This window comes from Triturus cristatus, chromosome 8 (genome assembly GCF_964204655.1).
Source record: "Triturus cristatus chromosome 8, aTriCri1.1, whole genome shotgun sequence".
Lineage (NCBI taxonomy): Eukaryota > Metazoa > Chordata > Amphibia > Caudata > Salamandridae > Triturus > Triturus cristatus.
Window position 1 is genome coordinate 1649953947 of NC_140591.1, and position 26441 is coordinate 1649980387.

The 26441-nt window shown below is 47.1% G+C and overlaps 1 protein-coding gene across 1 annotated transcript in view; it reads right to left on the bottom strand.

Moving 5' to 3' along the window:
• LOC146808488 (TRPM8 channel-associated factor homolog) overlaps positions 1–26441 on the bottom strand; it is a 259198-nt gene that overhangs the window by 14473 nt on the left and 218284 nt on the right. Inside the window, exon 7 of the mRNA XM_085623578.1 lies at positions 20644–20978. Coding sequence (XP_085479704.1) covers positions 20644–20978 — 335 coding nt within the window. The remainder of the gene's footprint in view (positions 1–20643; positions 20979–26441) is intronic.

The window sequence follows — 26441 nt, forward strand, 5'->3', positions numbered from 1 at the left end:
TAGTCATTTTAATGTACATTGAATTAATGAACAAATGGTGTGTTCATCTCTAATTTAGATAAAAACTGCCACCATGTGGCAGACAGCCATAAGTGCTGGAGTTGACGATTAATTGCAGGGGCCGAGCACCAGAAACCACCGGCTCAAATTAAGCTCTGGGCTCGGCTAATTCATGGCAGTGCTCCCGCACCACCAAACTCTGCACGAGCACCTTGGTCTACTGACACTTCATGCGTCTCTGAGGGTCATCGCGACTGAGGGGTCATCGCAACTGAGGGTCTCGTGGTGGTGGAATGTAGGACCTCTCTTAACAAGGAGGGTAGGCGCTAGAAGAGCGGTGAGAGGCAAGACAGTTGTCCTGTGAACCCTGTAATTGGTCCAGATTGTTATGAAACTACATTATAGTCTATGAAACATAATATGTTGTTATACAACTGATATTTTGACACCCATATTTGAAAGTGCTTCCATAAGCGAATAAGAAGAAAATAAGAGTAAGAGTTTTGGGTGAAATAAAATATTGGCCCAAGATCATCCAATGCAAGTGGAGAAGCCGCGATTTATTCAGATCTTCTGGTGTCACTTTGTACAGATCAGGCACTAAACGGACGCGTGCCTCTGTTTTTTATACCAATGCTCTGTTTTTACCGCTGTGTATTTTTCTTCAGTTTTCACATAGCACAAACTCGACCTGGAGGTTTTACAGCGCTTTACATGAGCACCGGCTACATTGCACAAGATCACATGCATTGTTTGTAGGCACAGGAAGATTGAGTGATTTGCTCAGGATCACAGGATGCTGAGAGTCGTTGCCGAGACTCGAACGTTCCAAAGAGAGAGAAAGATCTATATTCCAACACAACCTCGATCTGAGCTGGGATTCAAGCGTGATCCTCGCCCGAGCTTTCAGTGGCTCACCCACCTGGATTTGCAGACTTTTTCTAACATGTTTTCATACTGAATTGCCTATCAATGATTTGTATGTTTTTACTTTTTATTTCATTTTAAGTTTTGTTTCTACATTCAGTTATTTACTCATGTTTGTTGTTACCTTATTTCCTACAGTGTCCCATTACTGCAGCTCGCAGGTGCTTTTCGGAGTCTATGAAATAATAACAAGCAACAGTGTGATCTTATGCAGATCTCGGTCTGCTCTCCCTACACCTCAACATCCCCCATCTTTCGAGAAGCCTTCGGATACGAAACGAAACTAGGCCTGATGTTTTTAAAGACCCCATAAATCCTGCGGCCCCATTAGCCCTGACGGCTCTGTTTTTGGTGCAATGTAATGTTACTTACGTCTTACCCTGAACAGGGCCCGGGCACTCTGGGGTGCAAAGATCTGGCGGATAACGGCCACAAATACATGACATGGCCCTCCCTTGAAGCCTCGCTTTTGCTGACTTCAAACAACAAGCAACTGTGTAATCTTATGCAGATCTCAGTCTGCTCCGCGTGCCTCGAGCTGGCAGCAGGGGGACGTGAGAGAGGAGGGGGTCTGCTCCTTTTTCCCTTACGTGAGCGAGCAGGAACCATCTGTTAATTGCTAACAGATGGTTTCAAAGCTCGCTCCCGAAAGTAAATCGTCAAACGTGCATGCGTTCCAATTCAAAGCAATGGAATGCGTGCACGTTTTTGGCAGCAAAGCTGAAGCGATGGCTAAAGGTCTTTTCCTATCAGCGCATGCGCGCTGCTAGGAGAGACCTAAAAATCAGGGACTCCAAATCCCCCCGCTCATAAGGCATAATTAGGGTGTTCCAGCCTATACGAGGCTGCCTGCCGGCCCAGACAAGGCAAATGAGCAAGTCTGGAGTGTATCAAAACATTTTGTTGTGAGGGCGATGGGGATGTTTAAAAAGAGGCATAAAAAACACAGAAGCACCACCATTTTCAGTATGGCGATTCTACGCGCCATTGAAAGGGGAGGTCTGATCCACCGCTCCACCTGCGTTGTGCGTCGATCTATTGCCAGGCCATAGTTGGGGTGGATCACCTTTGGTGTGCTGCAATGTAGAAAAATGCTGAAGTATTTCGGGAGGTCATTGCACCATTTAAGTGGGAATTCAAAATCCTCCTCATTAGTGGCTGGAGTCAAGATAAAAATTTCTGATTTGATCCAATTAATGACTGGTCCTGAGTACACTCCAAACCGGACTACTTCACGCAGTAATCTGGACAGGTTCATAGCTGGCTTTCGCACAAACAGCATGACATCGTCAGCATAGAACGAGGCTGTGAGGGGGCATGTCTGAAATTGTAAGCCTTTGATGGAGATGTCTCTCCTGTATGTGTCTCGCCAGGGGATCTATAGCTACGATAAATAGGTGACAGGGGGCACCCTTGTCTGGTGCCATGCATCAGGGAGAACTGAGCTGTTATTTCACCATTCAAATCTCAGGCGGGCAACGAGGCCGGCGTATAGAAGACGTATCAAATTCAGAAACGCAATCGGAATTCCTAGTTTCTGCATCACAGCATACAGGAAGGGAAACTCCAGAGAATTGAAGGCCTCCTCTGCATCAAGTAGGACGGTCGCCGCCTGCAGGGTAGGTTCTATTTGGTACATTACAGAAAATACAGCACGCAGGTTAACTGCAGTGGATTGACCAGGAACAAAACCCGCTTGAAAGGGGTACAATATTGTGTCAACTAGCAACAATAGGCAGATAGCCAGTATTGTGGCAAGGATTTTATAATCATGATTAAGTAAGGACAACGGTCTCTAAGATGTACAGTTGAGTGGCGACCTATTGGGCTTGAGTAGGAGCGAGACTATGGCTTCATGCATGGGAGGGGAGAGAGCTCCTTTCTGTAACGCCTCATCATATACTTCCAACAGGGGGGGGGGCTAGTTCATGCTGATGGCTTTGTAAAAGTCCCCAGTTAGGCCATCAGAGCCAGGAGCTCGACTACTGGCCAGATCCCTTATCGCCTGTTTAATTTCGTCCTCCTCTATTGGGGAGGCAAAAAATTGTGTTGTCCTTCTTCTGTTCAGGCCATGGCCACCTCCTGCAAATAATCAGCCAGGGCCTGTCCTAATGGAGGATTGAGCATTGTATATAAATGAGTGTAGTAAGACAGAAAAGCAGCAGTGATGTCCGTCTCCCTTGTTAGTGTGGTGTTAGTGTCCAAATCTAGATGCGTGATATACGCTGATTGATATTGAGGCCGAAGTAGCCGTGCGAGTGTCCTGCCAGGCCTCTCACCCTCCCTGTATGCTCGGGCCCTCGCATATTTGCCTAAGTATTTAACTTCTTGGGTGGCCAAGTCAATGAACTCAGTCAGCAGAGTCACGCTGTCATATAGTGTCTGGGGGAAGGGGTCATCTGGGCAGTTGTGTCGATATCTCTTAGTTTCCCCTCCACAACTTCCAAATCACTACGTACATAGCCCAATACACCGGCGTGTTTAGAGATGCAGACCCCCCGTATATATGCCTTAAATGCGTCCCACAATGTGGACTGTAAAGTCACTGTTCCCTCATTTATCTGGAAGTATTCCCTAATGGCGTCACCCACCTTAGCGTGAAAAGCTGAATCGAGCAGAGCCACCGCAGGGAACCTTTACAAGGTTCACAGTTTTGGGATCATGGGGAATTCAATCGTGAGGAGAACGGAAGCATGATCGGACAATGTGCGAGGAAGGTAATCAATCATCTGGAATTCCAATAGAAGCCGTGGTGTAAGGTACCAGTGGTTGATCTGAGACAGAATCCATGTGGGCCGAGTAAAATGAATAGTTCCGGTCTGTTGGGTGTTGTGTGCGCCAAGGGTCCGCCAGCAGCGTAGACTTCAAGAGAGTGGTGAGGCCGTGTGATGCATGTGGTTTCATGATGCGTCCCAGGACTGTTGTGCCCGTCGTGGGGTCTAAAGTAAGATAGAAGTCCTTCCCCATGAGTTTGTTGTCTGTGTTAAGCCGTTCAATCTGTGCACCAAGAAGTCAGTGGTATCAATGTTTGGCACATGTACATTAATTAAGAGGAGTGGTTCTTCTCCTAGAGAACCCAGCACCAAGATATACCTGCCATCGTCATCAGTCACCACTTCCGAGACCTGAAATGAACCAATATTTACACTCCGCGTGAGTATGAGCCATAGCTGGAAAAGAAACATTAGCTGCCCCATGACGACGCAAATCCGTGCACCGGGAGTGGGGCGTAGTGTGTCTCTTGAAGGAAGGCTAGTTGGATAGTGTGTGTGGACAGATAAGCTAAGACCTGATGTCCCTTCCGAGGGTTAGAAAGCCCCCTCACATTCCAGTATAGACATTTAAGGCACTCACCTGGGAGGGTCATGTATACAGAGCAACACAGTTCACAGCAACATGCAAATATTTAAGAGCCACACCATCAGCAACGTAAGGAAACATTACTCTGTACCAAAAGCAAACAAAACAATTAACTATTAAGAACATTCGCACCCTAACCCCCCACCCACATCGGATACACAAAAAGAAGCACCCAGTGAATCCCAATTGAAATTCGACAGAAAGGAGAGAAAAGGGAGAGGGCGTGGGGAGGGAAAGAAGGGAGCAAGAGAACAACCCAAGGGGGTTAGGCAACACTCCAAGGGAGCCTTCTATATAAGATAGGCATAATTGTTGGATTGTTTCCGCTTTATGTATAACTGTTACACAGCTATGAGCCTTCGAGGTGGAGCATTTCCACATGATATATGCATGACTTACAAACCATTTACAATGTTGCTCCGCAGTCGCAAATACAGTTCGCAGGTCTCTTCTGTGTCATGCCGGGCAGGAGGAACGTCCCAATTGCACAAAGAACCATGGAGTGGTCACTAGATGTTAGGAGCTGGGGTCTTGGTCTCCACCAGGTTTGTGAAATTTGTTCGCGGTCTGTTGCTGCTTCCAGAACTTCGCAGCGTCATCAGGGTTGTCGAAGATGTGTGCTTTACCACCGATTTGGATGCCAGGTATAACATTGCGTACTTGACATTCACTTTTTGTAGGGTGCGTTATGATGTCCATATACTTACGACACGCTTTTTGCACCATTGGTGTAAAGTCCGGGAAGATTGCAATGTTGGACCATTGGTGTTTGAGCAAGCCACGTTCCAGTGACAGCTGCAGCACAGCGTCCCATCTTGATAATTAAGGATTCTGGCTATGATCAGCCTCGGAGGAGTGCCTGGCGCCAGGCGGATCCCTAATGTCCAATGTGCTCGTTCCACAGCAAAGGTATCAGAAAAGGCCTCTTTGCCAAAGAAACCTATGAGGACTATTTCTACAAATGTAGCTATGGGGCCCATATTCGTGGACTAGGCTATGCCCACAATGTGAATATTTTTTCATCACGAGGGCACTTCTAAGTTTTCCGCTTTAGTGGCAAGTGTTTTAAGCAGGCTCTCAGCCATCTCCAACCACTTCTGAACAGTAGGTTGGCGTTCTCCAAAGCGGAGATTTGTTGCTTGGCTCCTCCGATTCGGGTATTTTGTGACTCCAGGCTCCTATGAATGTAATCGAATTGGGTTGTAAGGGTGACCAGGTGGACATCAATGCCCTAAAAACCGGCCCTTAATTCGGCCATGATTACGGCTGTGCCTTCTATCTGGTGTGGCTCTGTCTCAGTAGTGCGTTCGGTCTCTTCGCGCCTAGGAGTGTTTCTGGCCTTGAAGTTTAATTGGCATTGTTTGGAGTCAGTATGTCTCATTGTATTCAGCCACGTACGAGCAGGCACGACAAAACCCCAAGATGAGCCACAATGGGTGGGGTGCTCCAGTGCCCTGTGCCGATTCACCTCAGCGCATGGGTCACAGCGCAGGTAGGCCTCGAGGCACCCACCGCCACCCGATCACTCAATATGTGGGGCACTCGCCGCAGGTATATTTGATTAGCAGTGCAGCAGTAGATGGTCCTCTTGCAAGCGGTTGCGATATCTTCCCCCCGCGTGTTGGAAAAATCAGATGCTGCGGGAGAGGGAGATGCGGCCCAGCTCTGCTTGAGGGATCACAGGGCATGCCCCACCCCACGAGTCATCTGCCGTAGTACTCACTTTGACCCACCGGTGACCACTGTAGGTAGTCTCAGCACGGCCCCCTCCTTGTCTGGACAGGTCCGCTCTTCATTACGGTGCAGGAGTTGGCCATCGGCCTGCTTCGCACTCTCCGGGCCCCGCCCTCAGGTTCACCCGAGAACCCTGTCTTCTCGGGGCCTTCGGGGGCCGCGTCAGGCTCTGGATCACGTTGAATCCTTCCCAGCACAGCAGGCACCACTCAAGCCAGCGAGCGGCTCATCCCGCGACCGCACATCCACGTCGTCGGCTCCTATGCGAGCGGTCATTTTTGTCGCCGTGAAGAGGCAACAGGAGGATTTTATGAGTGACGTCTCCAGAGCTTCGGAGTCAAACGCCCATCTTGGTCACTTGCTTGGCCACGTCCCGAGTAATTTACAGCTTTGATTAAGTTTACTGCGTTTTGCTTATTCACAAAATCAGAGTATAAGTTGATACTAAAAAACAGTAGTAAGTTCATCAACATACATGGCCAACCACTGGTACTGCAACACGTTCCTATAGAAAATAATGGAGGTAGGGAATGATAAAAAAAAAACATAGTGAATAATGTTAAATTAAATTGCATTATTGAAAATGGTTAAAAATATAAATAAATATAGAGTAATATTAAACTATGTATAATAAGTCCATATTTCTTTTTTAACTATAAAACATGAACACCCTTGCTTGAATTTAAAATTAATGTAAGAAGAATGTTTATGAAACTACAACTAAATACATTTTAATTAATTAAATACAACACTTTTATGAATTATGGGAGTTCTAAATTAGGACCCATATGAGTTTACTCGCATAACTGTCTGAGCTGTCAGAGAAACTTTCTACAGTCAATCTGGTGCCGCTCGGCAGCTGGACCCCACTCTGGACCCCTCAGAAACAGCATCGCCTTTAATCATGAATGCTTCTATTTCATTGGACAACTTACAGCTGGTTTATTCAGCATCACTCGTATTTGCTGTCAGGGAATGTTGTCCCTCCATAGGGGAAGAGAGTTCCGGGTAGGAAGATGATTTACCCGTAGTAAAATTTCTCTTATATGCTTTAGTTGCCTTGGTTTAGCTGAAAAGATGCAGGTTTTGCATTCTAGTTCGACCCTTCAGTCTAGACAGGTATAATGTAGCACACTTGATATTTTGGGTTGAAGAGTGTTCCTTATCTTAACAGATTTGCATCTGTCCTCCTTCACAGCAGATGTAATTTGTGGTTAAAGGGGCATAGCCGAGCCCTGGTATCACAGAGATACCCCCCCTTGACAGTCGAAGTATGGGGTCCCAGTCTCTGTAACTGAGAAGCCTGGTGATAACAGATCTAGATGATACGCCTGGGTCTGAGGCCTAGGGTGCACTCAGCTTGCTCCATGAGGAAGGTTTCCGAAAAAACAGATCTACCACATCATTCTGTTAAAAGGGTTTCCACAAAACAGCCCTAGTTTCCCATTCTCGTAGAATGAGATACACCAATAATCCTGACATAGTTGTGCCGGATGCCAGCATGATCCAGGGCATTCGTTCTTGACATCTATAGCACTGAGCTGCTTCTTCCCTTTGGACAATTGAGCTGTCATTGCCGTGGAATCATCTTCTGGACCAGGAATTCACTGTTCACCTCATTCAGGTGAACATTTTGTCAGTCAATCTTCCTGGTCAGATGATCCAGGCAAGAGATCATGGAGAGAAGCTTATTAATGGATCGAAGACTGCCCTTGAGATGCAATGGTATGATCTGTGTGTCTCCTCCAGAGCTCAGCGCCTCCCCGCATGTACCTCCCTCTGATGTCTCATGGGTTGTCGCCATCTTACTTTGTTGCTTGTCTTCTTTCGCCACGACCGAGTACGGGGGGAGGATCCGTCAATGCAGATCTGCCCAGGGTAGGCCAGTTTGCCCCCTATGGATGGAGTTCACATACATTTATAGCAGGTACTCCTATCAATGACAATATTGGCCCCAAAGCCTGACAACTAAGCTGCACAGAGGCCCAGAGTATGGCTGTTCATCCCTCCTTGATGCCACCAGCAGAAGACTTTGTTTTCAGGCCTAGAGGGTTAGTTCAGTAGAGCTCTGGGTGCATGTACATCAGGAGTAAATGAGCCCAATAATACCCAATGTATAATGCCTTCTGAAGGGAATTGTGGAACCTCCTGCGGGGCCTCAACTGCTATTCAAATTGATGTACACCACTCCTGAGGGACCTACTGCGTGTGGAAGTGGAATTAGGATGAAATAATGTCCTCCCACCTGGTGACATTCATAACTGCATCAAACAGTGGAACTGTAGTGCTGACATGCTGTGGAGAAAGTCATATGCCTACTGCAGAAAAATACAACACTTAATTCCTTAAGAGTAATGTCCAGTTAGTTAGGGGACTCAGTCACAGGGCCCAAGTTGTGGCTCGATCAATATATTTAATCCCAGATGGATCAGATGAGCCAGATCAACAGAGCCCCAGGGGAAACAAAGAGAGCGTGTCCCAAGGTGCACACACAATGCATCTCTGCAATGGATGGCACCACTGCGCTCCTGCATCTATGCGCTTGGACCACATCTCACAGGGTATCCCAGTCAGCCCTGATTCTACTTCTGGCCTCTTATGGACCTTTTTTCACAGGAACAGTAGCCAATTGCCTCCTGCCTGATTCTGGGCCACTATCGCGGCCAGGCCACCGAGGCCTGCCTTTGCATACAGGCCTCAGCTCCATAGCTAGATTCTCCTGAGGTGGAAGCCGGGAGAAGTGTGTTTTAACTCGTTGCACTACCTAATAATTTTCGCACTGCTGTACTTCCTCTTATGAAATCAAATTGTTTTAAAATATTCTGCCATACTTGATTAGGCTGTTTGCATATCTCCCTCTTACTCACCGTATCCAGCCAAGTGAGGCGCGGTGCGGTGAAGGTGCCGGTGTACATCGGAGGCAGCCGGGGGAAGGAGCGGCCATCTTGTGGGTAAAAGAAGGGTGGTGGGCTAGTGGAGGGGAATACTCCCGCATAAATGAACACGTCAGTGCGTAGGCGCAGCGGGCGCGCCTATGGCAAGCCCGTCTGCGCCCGTCCGTGCCCGGCCGAGCCCAGAGGCCACCCACCCTGCCCGAATTGAGGTAAATTGTCCCCCTCCCTCTCATATCTCCTATTCAGGTGATCTCCTATGGAAACTTAGGGGAAGGGAGTTAGTTAAGCACCAGTACTACCTCTGTTGCCAGCAGAAACTCCCGGGCATTTTAGAGGGCCCTGTGGCCTGTGGGCACTGTCAATTTCATGGCCCCCAGATAATAGGGGACCCTGGGATTAGGAACAACCTTATGGAGCAAAAGGCTAGCGGGCTAAAGTGTATACTATGCAACGTGAGATCACTTGTGAAGCACCCTTTCGAAATCGGGGATATGATTGCATCGCACACCCCAGATATATGTTTTTCACGGAAACATGGTTAAACCCCACTAACTATCCACTGATAGTAATGGCTATTCCAGAGACGTATACTCTGTTGCATCTGGACAGAGAGGCAAAGATAGGTGGCGGGATTGCTATAGCATACAAAAAGCACCTTAACGTAAATTGGATATCCACACTTAATAGCCCGGACAGACTTCTGCTTCCAGATTCTCCCCTCCTTACCCATTCCTGAGGTAGATTACCTTGTAGCTCGTTCAACTCTCCATCAGGTACCATTCACCTTTGTCTTAATTTATCGTCCTCCCCAGCTAACCCCATCCTTTCTCCCTAGCATTCAGGCTCTTTTAGCCACCTTGGTGGTTAACAATTCATCGGTACTAGTGCTAGGGGACCTAAACTTTTGGCCCAATGAACCTGCTGAGAGCCCTCAATCCAAAGATTTTACAGACTTCATGATTTCCTTGAACTTCTCTCTGCTCACTCATGGCCCCACACATACCCACGGTCATATGTTGGATCAAATTTGGGCGCTAAATATTCCATCCACACCCCGCATAATTTCCCCGTGCTCCTGGTCCGACCATTCTATTATTTCCTTTTCCCTTGCACTGACCGCACTGGTCAAACCTCCTCTTCCTAAAAACATTTGGGTCAGGAAATGGGGTAAAACGGACATGCCCTCCTTCTGTTCAACTTTGGCCAAAACCGCTCCCGACCTTACAGATCTCACTGCTACGTCGCAACTGGCCGCCATTGATAATTGGCTGACTTTGGCAGGCGACGAATTCGCCCCCATGAGGCGACTCACTGTCAAGCGGGCCCATGCAGCCAATCGATGGTTCACCTTAGAGCTAAAAGAACAGAAACTAGCAGCTAGAAGAGCCGAGCGAGTCTGGAGGAAAGACTACAGCCCAGAGCTAAAGACTATATATCTGTCTGTTTTAAAAACGTATAAAGCGGGCATTCTAGCGGCTAAAACTGCATTCTATACCAGCAGGATTATGGCAGCTGAGTCTCGCTCAAAGGAAATCTTTACCGCGGTCCATGAATTAGCATTATCCAGTCGAACCACGACTACCATTCCCCCCTCTCAGTCCTTCTGTAACTCGCTCAATGATTTTTTTATTGATAAAATACTCAAAATCAAACTTAACATTCCACCACCCTCCCTTGCATTTGTCAATTCTTCCCCTCCCCCCACTGTCCCCAAACTTAACCTTATTCCACCTTTAACTGAGGATACCTTCTTCTCATTACTTTACCGAGTCAAATCCGGTTCTCCCTTAGATTTTGCCCCCGCCCATATCCTCAGGGAAATCTATTTATCTTCCCCCACTCCCCCTTTGACCCTCCTCAATGACTCGCTAAAGAAGGGAAACGTTCCTGATATACACAAATCAGCGGTTGTCATACCTATTATTAAAAAACCTGACGCTGATCCTTCCTCCCCCTCCAACTACCGTCCCATTTCCCTACTGCCTTACCTAGCAAAAATTTTGGAAACTCACGTCACAACCACCTTAAGCACTCATGTTGAAATCAATCACTGTCTTTCCCCCCGTCAAGCCGGCTTTCGCCCATTGCACTCCACCGAGAAAGTGGTGATCTCGGTAATGGACGTGCTACGTGAAGGCATTGACACCAACCTTCCGCAAGCCTTGATTTTATTAGATCTGTCCGCCGCCTTTGACACGGTGGATCATTCCATTCTTCTCAGCCGTGTCAGGGCGGCGGGCATAGAAGGTTCTGCCTTCTCGTGGATTGAGTCCTTCCTCACAGGGAGGGCCCAAGCCGTCCATTTGGCCAATTTCACCGCTGACTTTCGCAAAGTGGAGTGCGGAGTCCCTCAAGGCTCAACACTTTCCCCACTTTTATTTAATTTGTACATCTATCCCCTCATTTTTTCGTTACAGCAGATGGAGGTCACGGTGTTTAACTACGCTGATGATCTCCAGCTAATCTTTAATCTCTCCAACTCCCCCTCATCTGCTTCCAATGTTCAGACCGTAATGACATTCATTCAGGACTGGATGAACTGCAACCACCTCAAACTCAATCCGGACAAGACTGAGTTAGTCCTGACCGGAGGTGGTTGCAGTCCATGGACCTCTGCCCACTGGCCCTTGTCACTTGGTGCTCCCCCTCTTCCTGTCTCTAAGGTCAAAACTCTTGGGATTTTTCTTAACACACAACTCTCTATTCACTCACATGTGGGTTCAGTGGTCTCTGCTTGTTTCTTTTCTTTAAGACTAATTAGGAAAGTATCCCGCTTTTTTTCCCTTCCTGCTTTAAAAATCATTGTGCTGGCCATGGTACTGTCGAGAGTTGACTATGGTAACATCATTTACAATGGAGCTCCAGCATATGCGTTCCATCGCTTGCAGCTCATTCAGAATCAAGCGGCTCGTTTGATCTATGGCTTACCCAAATACCATCGTGCCACTCCCCTGCTTAAAGCTTTGCATTGGCTCCCGGTGAGGGAGCGTGCCCTTTTTAAACTGGGTTGCCTTACCTTTCAGGCTAGATCAGGTACAGCCCCCGAGTTCATTTGCGCCGCCATAAAACCGTACCTCCCAGGTCGTGAACTCCGCTCTGCCCATAGGGCTTTCCTCATCATTCCTCGTTTCAAGAAAAAGAAATCTGGCGGAGCGAAATTTGCTGTTCTCGCCCCACTTTTCTGGAATTCTCTCCCTCCTGCTCTCCGATCTTCTCCGTCATACACACAGTTTCGGAAAGACCTTAAAACCCTGTTATTTGAGCAAGCTTATACTGTCTAGCCCTTCTGCCGACCGCTACTGCATCACTTAAAGCGCCATGAAACCGCATGGTATACGTGCGCTTAACAAATGCTTTTAAATTCAAAATTAAATTCAAATTCAAATGACAGCATGGAAATAGGAATTTTTAAAATTGTCACCTCCCCCACGGATAGCTGGAATGGAGCCCTATTATATTCGTCCACCAGCTCTAAGACTGGCTTCGCAGATAAACTGATCAAACTAATTGCTATGCATGTGCTCGCTGCAAACAAGTTCCTCCTATTGGGGAATTTTAATTTCCATGGGGAGGACCTCATGAGTCAGGAGGTGAATCACCTCATGCACTCCCTTGATTTGCTTGGCCTGACCCAAAGAGTGACTGGTCTGACTCACAGTGCTGGACACATGTTAGATCCTTTTTTTGCTAACATTAATAATCTAGCCTGTAGCCCTCCAGAGTCGCTTACATGGTCAGACCATGCGATGGTTAGCTTTGCTGTTGAGCTGTGCTGCCCTAAGCCTACTACGGTACTACCTCTAGGTTGGCGAAGAAACAAATAATGCTTAGGCCTTGGTGTAATCTCACAGTTGAACGTTTTGAGGAGGTCTTTCACCTAGTGAAAGGGAAAACGGAGATGGGAAATGAGCTAACGTTGGAGGATTTTATCAAGGCGTTTTCGACTGCCTTGGATGCAGTCATTCCCAAAAAGAACATGGCTCAGCGGCCAAACCGCCCGTCAGCCCCCTGGTACACCAGCGAGCTTAGGACGGAAAAGTCTAAGTGTAAAAGATTAGAGAGAGTTTGGCGTGTCAGCAAGAAATGCAAGATAGAAGGCTGTACAAACATTCCTTGACCTCTTACCATCTCAATTTAAAACTGGCAAGACGCCAATTTATCTTTAATCAAATTGAAGGTGCGGCAAATACCCCTAAGCCGCTTTTTAGGATAGTAAAATAATTTGTATCTCCTCAGGCCTGCAGGCAATCCCCTGTGGAAACACAGGATTTTTGTAACCAGTTATCCAGTCATTTTCAAGACAAGATTACAAGAAGTTATGCGAATTTTCCATCGAAAAATGAGCTAGCCCCTGATGTTCTCAGTTATAGGGAGCTGGAAAAAAGGACAGGTAGTACTTTTCGAGTGTTTCGCTCCAATTACTCTTGAGGAAGATTCCAAAGCACTCGCCTCAGCTAAATCTGGCTCACCAACTGATCTTCGCCCTCCCAAAACGATGGCTCTCCTAGCTACCAGTTGTGCGCCAGTTATTCTCCAACTTCATAACTCATCTATTCAATCTGGGAATATTCCAAGAACATGGAAGGAAGCATACGTGCGTCCTATCCTGAAGAAACCAACGGCAGACCAGCGAGAACTTGGAAACTACAGCACGATTTCTCTTTTATCTTTATTGGGAAAAGCGTTGGAAGGCATGGTAAACAAACAACTAAGCCAATATTTAGAACTAAACCAAATATTGGATCCATCACAATCAGGGTTCCGACCGGGCTACAGCACCGAGACTGCTATTTTAGCAGTCACAGATTTGCTTAGGCTACAAATGGATGTAGGGGCTCGGCAATATTGATTCTGCTGGATCTCTTCTCAGCTTTCGATACCATCTCCCACGAAGTGCTAGCGGAGAGATTGGAATCCTGCGGTATCCAGGGAAGAGCCTTAAAATGGTTATGTAACTTTATGGCTGGAAGATCTCAGAGAATCATGCTCGGGCCACACCTGTCACACTCAATCCCTCTAGATAAAGGCGTACCCCAGGACTCGTGCCTAAGTCCGACCATATTTAATATGGCCCCGTTAGCCGGGATAGCGGAAAAACTGGGCTTTGAAATCATCTCTTATGCTGAAGATACTCAGCTCATCTTCCCGGTTGGCTCGGGCTTATTAGCAGAGAAAGCTCGATTTGCCAGAGGAATACTTGAAATCTCAAATTGGATGACGGGGAACTGCTTCCAGTTAAACCCCGGCAAAACCGAGCTAATGCTAATAGGTAAAGCAACTGTCAGCTGGTCAGCTGACTGGTGGCCGGCCCAATTGGGAGTTTCCCCTATTACGACTTTATGTGTTACAAATCTGGGGCTAAAACTAGATCAGTCCCTATCTGAGAGACCATATAGCTGCAGCAACCAGCGCTTGCTATTATAGCCTGCGTCTGCTGCGAAAAATTCTACCCTTTCTGCCCACAAACCATCGAAAAACCTTGGTTCAGGCAATGGTTATCAGTCGCCTGGACTATGGTGATGCCCTACTGGCCGGGGTAGGAGAGACCTTGTTGAGTAAACTCCAGGTGATCCAAAACACGGCAGCTAGGATGGTAATGAACACCCAGCAGGCTCTGCATTGGTTCCCTTGTTGCGAGAACTCCACTGGCTATCAGTGAGGAACAGATCGTTTTTTAAGAGCTGCTGACTCACGTTTTCGGCACTCAGTGGTAGAGGCCCCAGATATCTCCAAAAGAGACTTGTTAAGCATGTCCCTATTAGAAATCCGCTGGCCGGTGCGCAGGCCCTCCTACAAGTGCCACGTATCAGGCTATGCCGTTCTGGTGGAAAATCCTTTTCATAATTGGCACCTAGATACTGGAATGAGCTCCCAGACTCTCTGCGCAGAATCACAGTGTATAGCACCTTTAGGAAACAGTTAAAAGCCTTCCTTTTCTAAAATGCCCTGTTCCCTTCATTCTTAGGAAAACTCTAGGAAAGCGCTGAGATGCCCCCGGGTGAGTCGCGCGCTATAGAAGCTTACCTAACATAACATAACATAACATTGCGCAGCCCACACTTCCTCCAGCGAGCTGCCAGCACACCCCATGGCTCACAACTGCAACAGGGTCTATTTAAAGTAAAGTGCCACGTGTCTAGCTAACCACTGTAATCCATATTTTCCTCTGTACGCAGGGTGGGATCACAGAGCTTTGCACTTTACAGCCAACTTTGCTGCTTTTCAAGCCACGCCTCCTTGAGACTTAATTGATGCAAAGTAGAAATAGAGGTTTCGTAGCATTCATTCAAAAACAATTATAACCAACTAATAACTCTACCTAGTACCCTACCCAAGGTATTCGCTTCTCAATACTGCAAAAAGAGTTCCCTGATTGTGAGCAATCATACAAGGTGGTCAATAAATAACATACTGGACCATGAGCCGAAGAAAGAAAAACCTCAACAGGGGAATATTTCAAATTCAATCTTGGTATCAACAACATCGTATGGAGGTGCTGATGGTACAGCACACATTAAAAGGTGAGTGATAACAACATTCAGAATACAAACATGACCACACAGGGTGGGCCAGTAGTTATCTAAATTAGTAGGGAGAACAATGTCTGTGGGGCCAGAGTAGCTCACCATTTACCAGCCAAACTATACTTTCTGAGCTGCTGACTGAAGCTCAGCCTTTAAAGGAGACAGAAGAAGTGAGGATGGACAGGGCTGTATTGATCACATCCAGACTGGCAGTCAATGGAGTTTGACTCATGTTAGGGCTGTCACTGTTAGACAGGAGAGACTGAGCCTCCCTTTTTAATTAAGGACTCTAATTATTTGTTTCTGATGGATTGCCAGCAGAACCCGGAACATATTTTTCTGATTGCCTAGCCTTCTTGAATTAGTCAATGACCATGGAGGATGGTTTAGTGCTAAAGGAAGATTTAAAGTTTGTTAAGTTGGCAGGTGAGATAGATTCTACATTATTCAATTCACAGTGTTCCAAAGCTCAGCGGCAAGACTCATCCTTGATCTCCTCAGAAGGACCCACATCACACCCCACCTCAAGCAACTACACTGGTTCCTGCTCCAGAAGAGATGCCAGTTCAAGATGCTGGCCCACGCATACAAATCCCTTGATAGAGCGCAACTTCGCTCTTTATTTGTAGGGGTGCGTTATAATCATGGGTAGTCCACATCCATATGTAAACCTGTTGTATCATGTACTTAGAACGTGAATTGTGATAACGTGTAAACAAACTGTTAAGAGTTTTCTTCATTGTAATTAAAGAATTAATGTAGTGAATGTGCGAATTTAGGTTATCAAAAAAAGTTTGTGAAGTATATTCATGACTAAAGAATATAATCCTTTATGGAGATTCATCTAATGTGTGTATTTTGATAGTTCATATACGCGTGTCTTTATATGTGTGTACTGTTCTTATGTTAGACGAAGGTTTGGTGGGCCTTACTTTCATTTCTCCCTGTGTGCTCTCAGGTTGTAGGTTTCTAATTAGAATTTATGTACTTGTGGAATTCTCTCTTTTCTCGTTTTGTTACAGGTGCAGGAATTTGACCTCGTTAGTTTCAATAACGTCTTTGTATAAGGAGTTGAACATACCCAAGAAGGAGAAGATGCCTTTGAACAAGCAGAGTTGATAAATTAGAAGGATGACGTTCATGTCTGGAAAGGCCGGGGAACCAAGGTCACCGAGCAAGAGATTGGACGTCCATTGCTTCAAGGAGAGATACCTAACAAAAGGAGTCTAATTGGATGAAGTGGTCTCATGATGTATTTGGGGTGCCGAATTCAAACTTTGAATTGGGGATAGGGACAGAGTCCGCACTCACTTCTGCCTTACCCGAAGAGCATCTTAGAACGAGCTCTGTAGGTTTACGCTACTTGACCCAATTGACATGAGTGTGCTTCTTAGGAAGTCATCACGTGCAGACACTTTTAAGGGAGCTTGCCTAGGGTAATCCAAGTAGGGATGTCACGTTATGGTAAGTGTAGGGGCAGATTTATGCTCTTTACTTATAAACCGCCGTTGCACTGTCTAAATTTAGTTTGTAGATTTGGTTTTATATTAGTGCCCATGTATTTTTACACTCTCATTATGAGATGTTTGTTAGACCTTGCACCATTGGCATGGGTCTCCCTTCCATTTTTCGCTGTGCCACTGCCATCCCGTGCCACAGCGCGAATGCTCCCTTTGTAAAGATGTGAATTGGTACATCCATGATTGGCTTATTTGGTTTACCTGTTAGTCCTTAGTAGCGTGGCCCGTGTGTGCCCAGGGCTGGTAAACCAAATGCTGCTGGTGGGCCTGCAGCACTGGTTTGTGCCACCCACAGAAGCAGCTTGTAAAGTGTGTCTCAGACCTGCCACTGCAGTGTCTGCGTGCAGTCCAGAACTGCCATCTTGGCTGAGAAGTGCACCCACTTCCCAGCCCCTGAACCTTCCCTTGGCATCCTGTATGCCACCCTTATGATAGGGTGCATTGTATGTGTAAGGTAGGACATGCTCTGATGTGTGTAGCATGTCCTAGTAGTGAATTACACCCAATTTCGTTTTTTACTACTGTAAGGCTACCTGTTCTCCGTAGACCAGAATGGGAGGTTTTGGCTATTACATTCTATAGTCCTAACTGACTCACAGAACATGGTAGAAACACGAATTTAGTATGCCTGAGCTCAGAATATTAAAATACATCTTTTAGTGAAGGTTATTTTTATATTCTGTGTTTGAAACTACCACTTTTAGAGTATAGGTACTTTCTTGCCTAAGCCTTCCAGTGTGCTCTGCTATTTTGTGTATTGGCTGTCTGGTTTTGGAGGGACAGGGCAGTCTGAGTCAGACCTAGGTTGAATAGAGAGATCTGCCTTGGAGTGAGGGGAAGGGTAACTCCTGCACTTGAATAGGGCTGTGCCTGGCAAGGTGAATGCTGGCTCCACCTCCCACTGTGCGTCTGAAGGCAGGCCCCCTCTTTCTGAAAGGAAGGATGCAGCCTGGTAAACAAAGTGCTCCAGGGCTGGGCAGAACTGGTTCTGGCTGGGTTCAGAGACTTGTGGCTCATAAGAACAAAGACTTTGGGGGTATAAATATTTGTGCCCCAACCCCTACAATTTGTATTGCTCCTGGACAACAAGAAGAACCTCTGTCCGTGTAACTACAGGAATCCGCAGGAGAAGGACTGTCCTTGTGCTTGTATGCTGTTTCTTGGACTGGCCTGCAGTGGTAACTACTGGACTTGGAAGAAGAGGAAAAGGACTTTGAAGGAACTTTTATTTTTGGCTACAGCAATCATCCAAGGGCTAGAAGAGAGCTAGCCTCCTGCAGGAGTCTCAGGCACATCAGACTCCAACACCAGCCTCCTGTTTCCTCCCAGCGAGGATTTCTATCTGCAGGTGAGGCTCCTGTGAGTTCCAGGGCCTCTAGTTCTACTGTTGAGAAAAGAGTGCTGAAAATCGTCGCTAACCCCTGTTAGCGAGCCGCTGCAGCTGGAAAGCGTGAGGAAAATCGTCGCTCTGCTGCCGCCGAGCGCTCGCTACCGGAGATCGTTGCATCACCTGTCGGCGGGCCTGAAAATGCCCACTAACCCCGAAGATTATCGCATTACCTGTCAGCGGGCCCCAAAATGGCCAGAAACCCAAGTGCATCGCATCATCTGTCTGCGGGCATAAGAGTGCCCGCTATCCCGAAGATCATCGCAGAGCCTGTCAGCGGGTTCCAAAACGCTCGCTAACCCAAGTTATTGAATCGCCTGACTGCGGGCCTGAAAACGCACGCTAACCAAAAATCATCGCACCAAGTTCATTGCAGCGCGGACGCCGTGCGTTCGCCATTTTCCCCGCATCGCATCAGGATCGTCGCTCCCTTGCTGAGCGCCATTTGCTTTTATCGCAGAAAGATCGCACACGCAACCAGCTCGGCGCATCATCCTCCCTTAGCGGCAAGGATTTTATCGCATCGCCGGCTTAGCGTGCAGAAGTTTTTCGCTTTGTTCTGCACGCAACCCAGCGCATCATCCTCCCTTGCGGTAAGGATTCAACGCATTGCTGGTTAGCGTGAGGAACTTTATCGCTACAACTCCTTAGCGACATTTTTGTTGCTTTGCTACAGAATCCAGATACCTTCTGAATAAAAGGGTCGCAGAGACCACTGCATTGTATTGAACATCGTTTTGTGCACCTTGAACTATTTTTGCAGCATTTTTAAAGTAACCCTATGATCTTAGTATTGTGGATTTTTACTGTTACTGGTCTTGTGTTAAGTCTATATAAATATACTTATTTTTTTCTAATTACTTGAGTGGTGTCCATTTGTAGTATTCCTCATTGTGTTACCGTGTATGGTCATAAATGCTTCACACACTGCCTCTGAGATAAGCCTAGCTGCTCGTGCCACGTTACCACAGGGTTGAGCAGGGGTTATCAAAGGGTGTAGGTTGCTTACTCTGACTTAGGAAGAAGGGTCCCTACTTGGACAGTGGACAGACATTGCCAACTAGAGACCCCCATTTCTAACAATGTTTGTATGTTCAACTTTTCATGGTGTTGTAATAAATATACTAAAATTGGATTAGGAGTCTGTATTTCCTTGGTTAGGAGTATGGGTAATGCATAATTGGCAGGTGGGCTTTTCTCTCCTCCACGCTGGTAAAACAGGAAACAAAGAGCCATCGGCCAGGGGATCCAGGGTAAGTCTAGAACTTGGAACCCGGCTTTTTCACCTTGTACAATGAAGAACCAGTATACATCAATACACACAAGACCATTCACTAACTGACCAGACACCTACTATCTGCCCCCCTCTTCCTCGCAGATACCCCCTGGATCCATTTGACCAACAGCGCAGGACACTCCCCCCCTCTTCCTCGTAGATACCCCCTGGATCCATTTGACCAACAGCGCAGGACTCTCCCCCCTCTTCCTCGCAGATACCCCCTGGATCCATTTGACCAAGAGCGCAGGACACTCTTTCTCCCACCTGGTGACCAAAGCTTGGAACTGCCTTCCCCTGCTCCTCAGGACCGCCCCATTGCTCCAGCAATTCAGGAAAGACTGTAGACCTGGCTGTTCGAATGAACAAACCAACACACAGCAGCTAGCAACTCCAGCGTCTTGAGACCCTCCAGAGTGATTTGCTGTGCTTTATAAATAACTGATCGATTGATTGAATGCTAGGCTCCTACAGCACACGTCGTCTGAACAAATGGATCTCATTTCTGGAACCCACATTGGGCTTCAGTGTTTCAGTCAGATCGCATGCAGAATTGGGAGCGGCGCTGCGCCTCTTACCACTGTGAAGGCAAAGGATCACTACTTGACTTATCACAGAGTTACTCACCTACTCGAAAAGCAAAGGTGAATCATTTACATATGCTAGATGGCCATGATGAGGTGATAAATGGATTGCATTTTTGTGATTAATAGGTTAGACGAAATACATCTGTTTCTCCTGTGATAAAAATGAGTGGTGCCCCTCACTTGTTTATTTATTCAGTAGTTTGAAATATTATCCCTGCTGGGCAACTTGGTATTTGTTATCAAGAGGGAACGCATGTCAGTTTAATGGTTTGAGTTTTCCCAAATATGAATTCTGCATTTGTGATAAAAAAAACTGTGTGCCAGGTGTCAGGGAGTGGAAAGTCATGGATATGGAAGATTACCAAGAGGGTTATTCTGGAGATGACACCTCCACAGACCCCATATGATTTCACCCATTTCCCCACAACGCTCACCTGCAGATATGTCTCCAGAGCTGTCCAGTCCTTCCAATCCTCCAGCTTGGCCCCTTTCTGGTTGTAGTCCTTGATGGTCTTCTCTCTTGTTTGTGGCTCAAGGACCCTGTGAGCTTTGCTCCTCGAGACCTTCAGCACCTTCTCGCTCACGTAGACGGACCAAAGGTTGCAGGTGGCCTCTGTGGTGTTAGGTTTGAGGTCCCAATTCCAGACTTGCCGATTGTGCCCCAACTCGTGAATGGGACCCCAGTTTCCTGCAGTCTGTAACTCTACTTTAAGGAATTCTTTATAGTTTTCTGCGAGGCCCATGATGGGATAGCCAGCGTGCATCGAGCCTGAATTGAGAAGCCAAAAGATGACTGTAACTGAATCCAGCAGAAGAACCACCCAAACTCTGCACATGGACAACATCTTTGTACACTCAAACAACAATCTGAGCTGCTGTGTCTCTTTCTGAGAGTCTACAGAGGAAGAGACCAATTTTCTATCAGAAGCAAGAGATAATATCTGTGGTCCCACTCACCCATCACTTCCTCCTTATTCAACAATCAAAGACATATTTGCACCTTTGGGGCTCATAAGTGTGATCTCCTTACACTGGTTTGAGGATACCATAGCTGAACACACATCAGGGGATTGCACACATTAATACTAAACCAAATAATCCTAATTCTGATTCTTAATTAGTGTAAATAACTCTTGGAAGTAGCTCTATGTAAAGACAGGGGGTGAAGCCCTAACCAGACCAGCTTGGATCAAGAAGGCCAGTCTATGGCTTGGATAAATCGGGTTCTCCCCACCCTTTATAACTCCTGGTTCCTCTGAATGAGTGACCTCCATCGGGTATGGTGTACCTCTCTGCCCTGTTAGCACATCAGTGGGCACATTTACTATGAAGTGGCGGAGCGCGGCGTTAGCCTCCTTGGCTTAACACCGCGTGCTTCCACTTCTGAAACGCAGGGCTGCACCCTATTTACAACAATATGGTGCATCCCTGCGTTTACCCCTGCACTGGCGTTAAAGTTAGCTGCCCAGTTCCAACGCAGGCACCCTTGCACCATAGTGCAAGGGTGTCTGCGTTAAGGGGAAGATTGTTTATGTGGAGGAAGGTCCCCCTTCCTGCACATAAACAATCTTGAAATTATGTTTTGTATCTTCTTTGAGTGCTGCTTAATGCCGCGCACATAGAAGCTGCAAAACGTAATTTTTTTTAATGATTGTTGATGTGCAGGAAGGGTCACCTTCCTGCACATAAACAATCAAAGGCCTTTTGCTGTTTCTTTGTGTGCTGCACAACGCAGCACACATAGAAACAGAAAAAAAGAGGAGACATGAAACATTTCTCCTCGTTGCACCTGTTTACCCTGGTCTTGATTTTGGCCCATATTTACGCTGCCCTTGTAAATATGGGGCATTGTCAAAATCAATGGGTGTTGCGGTGGAATGCCCACCACAACACCCATTGTCCACCTCCTTTCACGCTAAGTATAACATAAAAGGGGGCCTCATTCACAAGGTAGCGTTAAGCCACATTAAGTGGCTTATTGCTGCCTTGTGTATAAGGCGTAGCCCCTGTCGCCTCTACAATGTCCTTAAAAATGACGTTGTGGTGGCGATAGGGGCTCGTAAATATGCCCCAGGGTCTGTAATAATAAGGCACTGCAGAGAGCCCTGGGTGAGGGTAAGTCCAGTATAGGATGTTCACAGATAGGGTCCAGTCCTGTAGGCACCACGGACCAGGCAAGGGACCCCCCCCGGTGCTTCCGCAGTACCGGAATGGGCCGTTTCAGAGTATCACTTCTGTGCCACAGAGAAGAGAAATATGAACCATGTGGCATACTTGTTATGAGCAGTTTCAAGAGATTGTCCAAATAATTCATTGCATGAACACTTCCACTGCCAAAAGAGCTGGATTCCAATGTCTATATTACAAGATGTCTGTAATAAAAAAAAAACGATTTTCGGGAAAAAGCTCAGTTCATGGAATGGCAGTCTAACAGTACAGTGCAGCCTAAGGCCGGAGAATCTATCTCCTGTAATATTCAATGGGAAAATATTGTATCAGATCCCTTTCTTTACCTTCTGGTAGGATGTCGGGGTATTAACTACCACGGGCCGTATTTACAAGCCCCTGCGCTGCTGGTGTGTCACTTTTTGTGATGCACCGGCGGCTCATTTTGCTTCCCCATATTTACAAGGACACTTAAAGCCACCCTGCGGGGTATTCGTGTCCTTGTAAATATGGCCCTTTTTCCACGCAATACCGATGGCACCTGACACATTCCCAGATTTACAAGAAATCATAAACTTGGGAATACGTCAGAATGCTACTCCTCCATAGGGGAGTCATAGGGAGGCGCAACGAGGAGAAATATTTTCAATTTTCCTAGTTTTTTACTCTTTCTGTGCGTGCTGCATTATGCAGCACACATAGAAACAGGAAAACACCTCTCGTAAACAATCATGCCTGCATCGGTGCATGGCAGCCAATTGTACGCCAGCGCAGGGGAGAGCACAGGGATCCATCAAATTGTTGTAGATATGAGGCATCCCTGTGCTCTGAAAGTAACGCAGCACGGCGCAGCAAAATGGCTTGCAGCACCGCATCATAAATATGCCCCAAAAATTCAGAGTAAAACAGTTATCACTAGGAAATTGTCTATATATGTGAGGAAAGATCATTTTTACAGGATGACACCTCACCACGTTTCACCCAATTTTTTAACTGATGCTGCTGTTTTTTTTTCCTTGGCCCAGATTTACGAAAAAGTCACACAACCCAGCCACCAAAGTTACTGAGCTGCATTGTGTGGTTAGGAGAGAGGTGGATAGCACCATATCTACAGAGATATGGCACTGTCCTCCCCTCTCCCTAGCGCCGACGCAGAAGTTTGCTGCCGAGCATCACACACACACTTTTGCACCATAGCGCAAAGGCATGTGCCTGAGTCTAGCATAGGTTTTGTATGCCCTTCCAGTACACAATACTATGCTTAGACTGAATTTAAAACTTGTCCTACTTTGTATGTATTCTATACAGTACAGGACAGATGCAAAGTTGGAAAAGAATAGAGAAGTGAAAGCAATTCTCATTTTAATGCCTGTTTCAAGTGATGTTAATTATTGGTGCAAAACCCTGTCTTCTATCTTTGGCAGATAGGGTTTTGCGTCAAAAAACATGTGGTTGCATGTGAGGGCCATGTACCATTCATGGAATGCCCCTTTACACAGGTTTGCATGGCTTTTTCTAACAAACCAATGCTAATACCAATTGGCGTTGGTTTGTAAATTCAAAAAAAGATACCTCGTTGAGTCTGAGTTAAAAAAGTGAAAAAAACAGACGCAAAACCTTTCTAAATATGGGCTCTGTAGTGTACCAGGCCCTGCTAACCAGGCTCCAGTGTAAGTTCTCTGACACCTCAAAGTATATGTGTAATTGGGTAATACCTGATTGGCATATATAGCCTTCGCAGGGATGCTCTGTTATGGCAAGGGTCAGCTGCCAGACATATTTCCAAAGGGTGGAATGTGTGCCATGGGCCTGGCATTATCACGTCAAGGGGATGTGCCAATCTGAGCTCCTGGTGCACAAAGCTTCAAAATATATGTCTGATTGCATCACAGCTTAGACTCTCGAGTGACCTCTCGAAACTTAAAAAATGAACTTCATTGACACATCTGCCCCAAAACCCGCCTCTCTTGGGGTCATCGATCCTTAGTCTGAGGAGCAGTTCTCTGAAGCTCTGTGTGGCACACACATGGAGACATCATTCACTGAATGCCCTTCATAAAATCCTGAGGCTGGTTTTGTGAGAGAGGCTTCTCCAGGCCTTTGGACTGAATATGTCCTGCTTTGGCCACAATCCAAGCACCATGAGGTCTTGTGTGTCTTTTGTGAGGCAGCCACATCTCAACTAGTAATATAGTATTTTTACAGTCTTGGGGATGTTACAGAGAGTGGCAGGTGCGTAGGGTGTCAGAATTTAGGACCTATGGGGCTAGATCCAAGGCTTCACATGGAACAGAATAGAATGGAAGTGCAGCGATAGAAAAACAGTCTCTGAAATATTCTGAGCAGATGGTGTAAATGCAGCAGACAGACATTTAATCATTAAACCTACATTGTACACTCCAAGCTCTTGTATGGTGGTAGGACAGAATTCATTAAAGGAAGATTCCTCACACGTGCAGTGAAAAGGCGCATCATCAGCTTCCCCATAGACGACTGAGTAGCATCCGGGGACATTAAGTGGAATAATGGACTCCCCGACTTATCTGCTTCATAGTGGGACTGGGTACGGAAGTCTTAGAAGAAGTATGGAATATGTGTGAGACAGTAATGCACTAGAGTTGTGTGCAATGAGTGGGCCACCTCTCTGAGATCTCATTGACCAGTCCCTCGCACACACAAGAATGAAAAGAAGAGGGGGACTCACCTTGCCTTGCCACACCATACCGACGCCGCAGGAACGCCGCTAGGCCACCAGGGACGGGACGCACACGCTGTCGGTCCCCCTCGCCGCCACCAGTGATCGTTGGCCGCAGTGGGGGGGGACTACAGCTCCCGGCAGTCACAGCGCCTGCCAGGACTTCCTTCCGGCTTGCTCCGCGCCCGGAGGCGCCATAAAAACAGAGGCTCCCTCGGTGGAGTGGGGGACTCACCTTGCCTTGCCACACCATACCGACGCCACAGGAACGCCGCTAGGCCACCAGGGACGGGACGCACACGCTGCCGGTCCCCCTCGCCGCCACCAGTGATCGTTGGCCGCAGTGGGGGGGGACTACAGCTCCCGGCAGTCACAGCGCCAGCCAGGACTTCCTTCCAGCTTGCTCCGCGCCCGGAGGCGCCATAAAAACAGAGGCTCCCTCGGTGGAGTGGGGGACTCACCTTGCCTTGCCACACCATACCGACGCCGCAGGAACGCCGCTAGGCCACCAGGGACGGGACGCACACGCTGTCGGTCCCCCTCGCCGCCACCAGTGATCGTTGGCCGCAGTGGGGGGGGGACTACAGCTCCCGGCAGTCACAGCGCCAGCCAGGACTTCCTTCCGGCTTGCTCCGCGCCCGGAGGCGCCATAAAAACAGAGGCTCCCTCCGCGTCGCGGGACGCGCGCGGGCGCCGCCGGGCTGAGCCCGGGCAGAGGGCGGGCCGTCTGTGGCCGTCAGGGGCCGAAGGAGGCCGGGCTGGGCCACCCCTCTAAGGCAAGTGATCACGTCACGATTGGACACTCCTTGCATTATATCATCATCTGCTCTTAATTTATTCTTTATTACGGTATTGGAGCGACTTATCCACGCAAGCTTGCATATTGTACTATCTTGAGAGTTGGCTGGCTACAAGCTTGTTAGAAAGACTTCTGACCTTATCAGTGGACATTTACCAAACGGTGTCCAATCGGTTGCAGGTTTGCTCGGTACTTTTACCAATCTCCGCTGGCAGAGGCTCCTTGATACGCTTGGTACATGATTGCAGATAGATCTAGATAGTGTAATAAGAGGATAGACGTTGGAGCCTTTTTTTTGTGTGTGACCCAACTTAGAACTTATTATTTATTGTGTTGTAAATGTGGTGATAGCTTAAGTAATATATCTCGAGGCGCGGGACAATTAGGGTGACCATAGACAGCTAAGTAACAGGGCTCTGAACTTAACTGTGATCCATATTGTCAATTTATGGCAAAGAAATATTCAACTATGGATAACTACCTTGTGAAAGTAGTAAGCCAAATTAACAAGGATAGAAGGAAGTCATTGGGCCGCGAAAATACTACTTCTACCAATTTAGGCACTTTGAGTA